Source organism: Musca vetustissima, unplaced genomic scaffold, assembly GCF_032173495.1.
Source record: "Musca vetustissima isolate MV318-11 ecotype Yass unplaced genomic scaffold, APGP_CSIRO_Mvet_v1 utg47938, whole genome shotgun sequence".
NCBI classification, from domain to species: Eukaryota; Metazoa; Arthropoda; class Insecta; order Diptera; family Muscidae; genus Musca; species Musca vetustissima.
The window spans coordinates 76,309-85,762 of NW_026873674.1; the positions used below are offsets into that span (position 1 = coordinate 76,309).

Sequence of the window (9,454 nt, forward strand, 5' to 3'; positions counted from 1 at the left end):
TGGCCTGTTCCCGTACTGCAAGAATATACTATTTTTTACTACGATAACATATTTTCCCTTATGATATCGAAGAAAATAGTAAAATCTAGTAGATTCTTGCAGTACGGGAACAGACCACTTATCTTTAATTTGAACTTTGCAAATTAAAAAAAGTTTTGAAACATTTTTGTGTTTGGTCATAAAACAGCTGATCCAAAAACGAATGAGTTTGCAAAATCTTACTGCATAAAATTCTTTCAATAAACTCCAGTAAGTTTGTTGTTGTTGAACTGTCAAACTTGCTCTCTCACTTGACTCTCTTTTACTGAATTTTTGAGTAAACAGACAACATTTGGTAACAATTGTTACCAAATATCGAGCAAACAGACAGAGCTTTTATGCCATGGGTTCTTACCATAGCAGTACGGGAACAGACCACTTATCTTCAATTTGAACTTTGCAAATTAAAAAAAAAAGTTTTGAAACATTTTTGTGTTTGGTCATAAAACAGCTGATCCAAAAACGAATGAGTTTGCAAAATCTTACTGCATAAAATTCTTTCAGTAAACTCCAGTAAGTTTGTTGTTGTTGAACTGTCAAACTTGCTCTCTCACTTGACTCTCTCAGGTTCGTTCGTTTACTTTCCCAGTAATATTTACTCAGTAAGACTTTGCAGAGAGTAAATACGAATTTTTCCTTTTCAAGAGAGAAAACTGCAAAAAGTAAACGAACAACATCCAGTAAAAAGATTGTTTCGACACAGCTGATTAAAACAACAAACAAATTGGCGCAAACTAAAAAACAGCATTTTTATTAGAAAAATGGATAACAAGCGGAAAATTGATGTTGTTTGTTCCCCACAAACATTTAAAAGGGTTGTGACCTGTTATTCCTGTATCTGCAATTGATATTGGGGTGGACATAACCGATGGTGTTCCAGACATGTTAGGGATGCACACTTTTTTGTTTGGATTTGGAACCTAAAAAACCGTTCGCCAATTACACTTGTATTACCTTTTTTTATTTATTTTAAATACTTGCATTTTCTTCATCCATTTTGGTATTTAATGATACAAAATCAAAATAAAATTCACAAAACAATCAATTTTCTTGAGAACAATTTTTTGTTTGTTTACAAAACAGCTGATTAAATATCAGCTGATGGTACAAGAAAATTCTTACTGAGTAAATTTTCCTTGTAAGAATTTGCAAATACTCTGTAACACAACTGTCAAATCTGCTCTCTCAATTCACTCTCTTTTACTGGAATTTTGGGTAAACGAACAACATTTTGTAATAATTTGTACAAATTCGTACAAATTATTAAGTAAACGAACGAACCTAACATAGCCAGGAGAAAGAAAATATATTTTCCTATTTAGATCCATAGGTGATGCCAGCAGGAGAAAGATTTTTTTTTCTATTTAGATCCATAGGTGATGCTAGCAAATAAGTTGAAATGTTCGTGTAAAACAAGAAACCAAAAGTTTGAATAAAATAAATCCTGATGACATGAATTATGAATAGTGTTGCATGAACGGGTTGAATCATGTACACAATTCAGAAAGCGACCTACGTTTCCATCGAACGTTTCCATCAGAACATAGCATTAGACTTTTCAATAAAAAAGTCGATTTACTTATCGCTAACCATAGATACCGCAAGATCTATTCATAAGGTCACCAAGATAGCAATCGAAATCGGAAAACAGCTGTTTTTTCTCAAGTCTAATGTCAAAAATTTCGACTTTGTTTACGTTTTCATAATGGAAGTCAATTCACAATAATGCATTTTGACAGCAAACTTGAGAGGTGTCGATAATCAGATGGTCTCCCTTGGTGACCTTATTTATAGGCCATGAGATAGCCTATAACTCATTCGTAAACAACAAGATCTTTTAATAAGGTCACGAAGATAGCAATCGAAATCGGAAAACAGCTGTTTTTTCTCAAGTCTAATGTCAGAAATTTCGACTTTTTTACGTTTTCATAATGGAAGTCAATTCACAATAATGCATTTTGACAGCAAACTTGAGAGGTATCGATTATCAGCTGGTCTCCCTGGGTGACCTTATTTATAGGCCATGGTAAACAATTCGGTTCTCATTTAGTCTCCATCCCACGTCATTCGTAAATGTTGTCTTCTCCTCCCATTCGTTAGCAGGTGGAACGTTTTTTTCAGTTGGTAAAAAGCGCTCAAGGAAAGCATTCATATCGCGGCTGCCAGATTGGACGATTTATCGTCATTTTGACGATTTTCCATAAAAATAATCTGGCAGCCCTGTTCATAACCAGCACCAACTATATGGCTGTTGCTATGTTCTGATGGGCATTCGAACAGCGTAGTTCGCTCTCAGAATTACGTACATGAGTTAACCCGTTCATACAACACTATTCTTAATTCATGTCATCAGAGTTTATTTTTTCAAACTTATAGTTTCTTGTTTTACACCAAAATTGTAACATATTTGCGTGAATATGTTACAATTTTGCGTATATAGATCTAAATAGAAAACGTAATTATCTTTCTCGTGATTATAGTTTGTTTTGTTGTTTTTATACATTTTTATATTTTCTAAATTCAAATGTCTCATATAAAAAATTGGAGAATTTTTGGTTTGAGTTTCCCACATTTGTTTCGTGTTTTGTACGCTAATTAGAACCAAGGGGAAAGAAATGCATATGGCATTATGTAGAAAACAAAATTTACATCCTACTGCATATATAAAAACTATACAATTTTTAATTTTACTGATAAAGTTTGAAAATTTTATAAATATTTTCATACTGTAAAAATTAATTTATTTTTGATAAATGCTCTTAATTGTTAGGGATTGGACAATTTTTTGGTTATTAAGAGAGTGATTCGAATTGAACAATGTACAAAAGTCGGTGTTCGCTCAGAAAATTTTGTTTGGGGAACTAATTCATAATTAAGGGTCGAACAACGAATGAGAGAGCGAACAACGCTCGTCTGTACATAAGAAAACTAAACGTAGCGCATTTTGCGAAGCGAAAATGAACCACATACGGACCGCCGTTTCACTAACTCTTGTATATTTTTTCATATAAAAATAAGACGAAATTGAATCTGTGTAATACCATGTTCCGACGAGCGTTCGAACAACGTAGTTCGATCTCAGAATTACTTACATGAATTAACCCGTTCATACAACACTATTCTTAATTCATGTCATCAGAATTTTCTTTTTCAAATTTGTAGCTTCTTTTTTTACACCGAAATCTCAACTTATTTGTGTGTATTACCTATGAATTTAAATAGAAAAAATATTCTCTTTCTCCCGAATATAGTAAGAATCCATAGCTATTTACTTTTCATTCTTGTTTTCCATTTTTTCTGAAAATTTTGTTGTTTTTAATACATTTAATTTAATACATTTAGTAAATGTAGTAAATTATGAATTTGACATTTGATTACCAGAGATATACAGTCCGAAATAAAGCATATGAAAGTTAGGGCTTCAACAAAAGGGACACACGCACAGACGCACACACATTTGCTTAAAAAAAAAAAACAAATAAGAAATTTAAAAATGGACAAACAGTTTTTTTATTCTCTTTTGAATGAAGATGAATGGCTGGCAGAAGATTCAAATGAAGATACTATATAATGAAGACTTGGGTTGGTCAATCGTACCAAAATATCCAAAATATCTTGGGCTTAAGACAAGTTTAGGGGCTCATCTTGGATCGCTTTGACATTTTTACAGTAAGTAGTCCTCGGTGAACTGATTACAGTGATATGGGGAGAAATGCATACTTCCCGAGATATGGGCCTTGAAAGTTCGGAGAGTATGTTGTTTTATTTAGCCGTATCATTTTAAAGATTATGGTCTGTGTTATATAACTAGATGAAGAATATATTGCGTAGCCATGTATGAGCCTGTTCATATGTGAATGTCTTATTCTTAAGTTCTCTAAAAAATACCCGGTATAAACTTTTAATAATACCCATATTGCCTTGGTGGCAATAGGAAAAGGGTTTTAAACAAAATATGTTCCGAAATTCCACGGCCAATATCTCGGGAAGTATGCATTTTCCCACATGAAATGTATATCACTGTAATCCGCACAAGGAGGGCTACTTACGGTAATCATTTCAAAATGATCCGAATGGAGCCCCTAAACTTGACTTGTTCCATATCTTGTTGTTCTAGTTCGCAAAATATCTACCAATTTCAATAGCATTAACATTATGGGAGCGTCCAGCCATGTAAGCCTTTCCGGGCTCGGAGTCGTCGAAAACTCCACTTCCAAATATTCGATAAGGCTTTCCTCTAAATTATACAAATAAAAAAATAAACAAAAAATATTTATATTATCAAAATCACGCAATGGACGCCGTTTAACTTTTTGTTTTATTTTTTTGTGCATTAGGTTTCTGTAGTCTTTTTTGTCCTTAACAAATGAAATTTTTGATTTTGACGTTTTTTCATGTTTTAACTATTTTTCGTTCCTTTATTTTTTGCGCAAATCTTGTATGTGAGAGTAATTTTTGATAGTTCGCTCTTTTACTAGCTTTACTATCAAAAAGTACGGGAACGAACCATTTATCAATTCTACTGAAAAGTTTGAAAATTTTATTAAAATTTTCATGATGTCAAAATTAATTTATCTTCGATAAATACTCTCAATTGTTAGGATGGGACAAATTTCTTGGTTATTCAGAGAGTGATTCGAATTGAACAACTTACAAAAGTCGGTGTTCGCTCAGACAATTTTGTATGGGGAACTAAGTAATTACTTCATAATTAAGGGTCGAACAACGAATGAGAGAGCGAACAACGCTCGTCTATACATGGCATAAAAGGCTTCGCAACTGTGCCGTTTTTTACGGTACGAAAGCGAAGTGATTTTGCGTAATGGAAACGAACTGATTTTAACCTACAAGTAACAAAAACAGTCCGTTTACGTGCCGCTATTGCTATGGCACAAGGTATATTTAATAAGGTAGCCGCATCGGTCCAGCTGTTGGTGCAAATAAATGTCAAAAATGTTGAACCAAAAAATTAAAAAACAAAATCTCTGAATTTCGAAGAGCTTGTTTAGCAATACTTTTATTAACATTTTCTACAAGAATTTGTGTAAAAAATCTTGTCAATCTGTTTGTTTTGGCAAAATATTTTTGACATATCAAAATACAACAACCGATGTTTTGTTGTAGAAATTCGACGATGCGGCTACCTTGTACATATATCTACCTTGCTATGGCACAATAAATAGGTAGTCCATTTAGAGCAGCTGATGTCTCGATTAACTGTCGAAATGTATAATTTCTACTTAAATTCGATGTGCAATGTTGCCGACCATGTGAAATATTATCAGAAGGTCTAGACAAAAACAAAGGTTTTTGTTTTTATACATCACCTTATTATTGCATCATGGCTATTGCGTTACGAAAACAAACTGATTTTTCATAATGGGTGCGGACTGCATAACTGGTTTTGTTTATGGGGACGCCATGATGAAACTTGAATTGTTTTTGTCGAATTATTGGTTGTGTAAAGAAGTAAAAAACATTGTAGATGAAGAAATAGACTTTACAATAAAAGGTAAACAATTCTATATTTGACATGGAATTACTGATCATCACGTCTCTTTCATTTATTAATACAGAATGTACAGTGGCCAAACTTTCCAACGCGAGGATAACCGATTTTATTGTTGTCGTCAAAATGTGGTTCCAATATGCAAAGGACTGGCAGTGGAAACTCGCAGTCAAAATAAACGGTTTTAGTTAAAACGATTAGATTTTTCTGAAATTTTTTTCCAGGGGTAAGTATTTTTACCCTAATTATGGGAATATATTTTTTTCTTGGGGGACGTACCCGGTTATTTGACCGGTTCTACGGATTCGGGGATTTAAGACTTTCCTGTGGACAGATACCAACACCGGCTACGCGAAAGAATTTCCTCGTTTTTATAGGGTTTTAAGGCTCATATCTTTCGATCCACAACAGATACAGCCACATATCGCACCATTTTGGAAAGGGCAAAGGGTGGTCTATCATTTGGATTCAGGATTGGAGAGGGAGTATAATGGACCCAAGTTCGACTTTTAGGGAGTTTTTCTAAAAAGGTTTTTTGGCTGTATCTCCAAAACGGTTTGAGATAACCCCATCATATCACCACTCAATGGAAATCTTTAAAATGATACCCATTTTATATTAACCGAATCCGTAGAACCGGATATAACCGGGTAACCAGATACGTCCCCCAAGAAAAAAAAAGATATTCCCATAATTAGGGTAAAAATACCTACCTCTGAAAAAATTTCAGATAAATCTGATCGTTTTTACTAAACTAGAGTTGTTCCAAATTCAGTACGGAAACTGCACGTCTGGCGATAAAAAAGTGTACCCCATAAGTGATACGTATACGTGTCGCTTTTGCGTTACGAAAAGGGACCTCTTTAGTGTTACGTAAACTTACTAACTTAGCTTACGCCTTGGCGTAATTCCGAACTTAACGTTTACGGTGCAATTACGTATCGCAAAAGCGGAACGTTTTCGTTGTTTAAAAATTTACTTCGCCAGCGGTTCGTTTTCGTGCCGTTTTTCTTAGAGGAAGCAACCAGTCTTCTATTGTTGCTGTGTGCTGTGATTCAAACAATATCAACTCCCTCCCTTTTGATAAGAATTGCCGTATATAAATAAGTTAAATAATTGTTTTCTGTTTCTTAATTTATCGTAGAAATTAGCGATACTGTGTTTTTGCCGAGCTGAAAGCGAACACAAACAAAATATGGCTGAAAAACCAACTGTTTTATTACTGGGAGGTAGGTTACAACATTGGAGGATTACATTGGCAATGAGTAATTGTTGCGTTCTTCTGCCATTCACACACTTGTTATGTTACATTGGCCAACGAAGCGGGCTCAGCGCAAAGTGGCTTCCAAAAATCCAATTCGTCTATTTATAGAAAATGGCAATTTTTCTTAAGTTGCAAACAAATATAACTTCTGATGACTCTTTTTAGGTTGCGGCTTTATCGGACGCAACTTGCTGACATATTTGGTCGACAATAACTTGTCCGCCGAAATACGTGTGGTTGATAAAACGCCTCCGCAAATGGCTTGGCTGAATGCAACACAATCGAAGGCTTTCGACAATGAAAAAGTGGACTTTTGCAGTGCTAACTTGATAAACGCAAGTAAGTAGGAAAACGTACATTAGGGTGAATCATACGTTATGCGAGACAATGTTATTTCATGGTCAGGCCGCTTTCTTTAAATTTTTATTGAATTTCAGTGTACATATTCTAATAATTTCTTACGACTAAACATGATGCTATAAACGACATTGTACGGAGAAATGCAAATTTTATGTTCACCGCTCTTTACATGCGTACTTATGGATGCACGTAAAACTTGATAATAAAACTAGATTACTCATATATATTAATATACGTATAATGGAGGCTGTGGTGTAATTATTATTAAGATTAACTTCAACATTACAAATACGTTTGTTACAACTAGACAGCGGCTTGCAGCAGATCAGATTGTTTTCAATCAAATACCATGTTGAAATATAAAAACCCTTTGCCATATTTCCAATATTAAGCAATATTGGTAACTCAAATTTACCAGCAATTAAATAATTATTATTAAGATTAACTTCAACATTACAAATACGTTTGTTACAACTAGACAGCGGCTTGCAGCAGATCAGATTGTTTTCAATCAAATACCATGTTGAAATATAAAAACCCTTTGCCATATTTCCAATATTAAGCAATATTGGTAACTCAAATTTACCAGCAATTAAATAATTATTATTAAGATTAACTTCAACATTACAAATACGTTTGTTACAACTAGACAGCGGCTTGCAGCAGATCAGATTGTTTTCAATCAAATACCATGTTGAAATATAAAAACCCTTTGCCATATTTCCAATATTAAGCAATATTGGTAACTCAAATTTACCAGCAATTAAATCTGTAGCTATGCATATTTATAACTGCAATTTAATTCTCATTTTAGACTCCTGTAAAAATGCATTTGTGCCACACCCAACAACCGGTCGTTCTTGGGACATAGTAATTAACTGCGCTGCTGAAACTCGACCAAATCAAACTGATGCTGTTTACAAGGAGGGAATTCTTAAGTTGAGCACGAACTGTATCAACGAATCCATGAACATTCAGTCAAAGCGTTATATTGAATTAAGTTCTGGCTGTATTAATAGCTCCGAAAAGAGTCCTTTGAAGGAAGACTGTAAAACCGATCCATGGACAGCAGTGGCTAAACAAAAATTAAAGGTGGAAAAGGAACTGCAATCAATGGAGAACTTTAGTTATACCATCGTCCGCCTTCCTATTGTCTATGGCATTGGCGATAAGCGTTACCTTAGTAAGTATTTGATATGCAGTTTCGGTCATATGTAGATATGAATACCTCTAGCAGACAATATATTCGAAAGGCATACTTACTAGGCTACCTAATAATACCATTCCCTAATTCCTCTGTTTATTATTATATTAAGCTTATAAATATTTGTAGTGCCACGAATTATTATTGCTGCCATTTACAAACATTTAAACGAAACAATGAAATTATTGTGGAACGACGCCATGCGACTTGCTACTGTTCATGTCGACGATGTCTGCGCCGCCATTTGGCAGTTGGCTTTAAGTGAAAAAGCTAACCGAGAAATTTACAACATCGTAGACGATGCGGAATCCACCCAGGGCACAATAAGTGATATTTTGGGAGAAATATTTTCCATAAGTATTGATTACTTTGGCATAGTGATGTCAAATCTCACCAAAGTAAGAACGTAATAACAAAGTCAGTCAAAATCGTGTTTAATTAACGAATTTATCTTTCATTTACAGCTCAGCCTCTCGGATACTGTGAGCGAAGTCAACGACAAACACATGGAACCTTGGGCGGAAATTTGCCAACAAAATGGTCTGTCAAATACACCCTTGACGCCTTATTTAGATGAAGAACAGCTCTATCACAAACATCTGAATTTGGACAATAGCAAGTTAAAAGAATTCGGCTATCAACTAAAACATCCCAAGGTGACAAAAGAACTCGTCAAGGCCATTATTGATGACTATGTCGAGCAAAAACTATTCCCGAAGTCGTTGACTTTTTAATTACAAGCAGACATGTGTTATAATCTGAATGTGCTGTGCTAGAATGTTTAGACTGCACCCATTAAATGGTTTCTCATTCAAGTTTAATGTTGGGTAAATTAGAAAAGGATATGCAAGTTAAATCCTTCCACATGATAGTTATAAAATTTGCATTAGAATGTAACCTAAAATTTATCATATTTTATTTTAACCTTAAAACGTATTACTTTCATTTACTCTCATATGAGCTAATACCACCTATTTTTGCCCGACATTAAACTGTATAAAATTTAGTATGTAATTAAAAAAAGACAGAAAAAAATTGTCTAATCACAGTATCTGGCGAGTGAATATTCGCCTAACCA

The 9,454-nt window shown here is 34.1% G+C and overlaps 1 protein-coding gene across 1 annotated transcript; it reads left to right on the forward strand.

Annotated features, from left to right (window-relative positions):
• The first annotated feature begins 6,728 nt into the window (after positions 1–6,728).
• On the forward strand, positions 6,729–9,110 carry LOC133327194 (uncharacterized). Its single transcript, XM_061535761.1, has 5 exons — positions 6,729–6,777; positions 6,978–7,151; positions 7,987–8,355; positions 8,506–8,774; positions 8,841–9,110. The coding sequence occupies exons 1-5, from the start codon at positions 6,744–6,746 to the stop codon at positions 9,108–9,110; spliced, it is 1,116 nt and encodes a 371-aa protein (XP_061391745.1). The 5' UTR covers positions 6,729–6,743.
• Positions 9,111–9,454: the final 344 nt, after the last annotated feature.

What these genes read in the sequence shown, in the direction of transcription:
- LOC133327194 (XM_061535761.1), top strand. Translation starts at nt 6,744, where the DNA reads ATGGCTGAAAAACCAACTGTTTTATTACTGGGAG. An exon ending in TGCTAACTTGATAAACGCAA is followed by an intron (nt 7,152 to 7,986) that starts GTAAGTAGGAAA and finishes TTCTCATTTTAG; the next exon opens with ACTCCTGTAAAAATGCATTT. An exon ending in TGATGTCAAATCTCACCAAA is followed by an intron (nt 8,775 to 8,840) that starts GTAAGAACGTAA and finishes TTTCATTTACAG; the next exon opens with CTCAGCCTCTCGGATACTGT.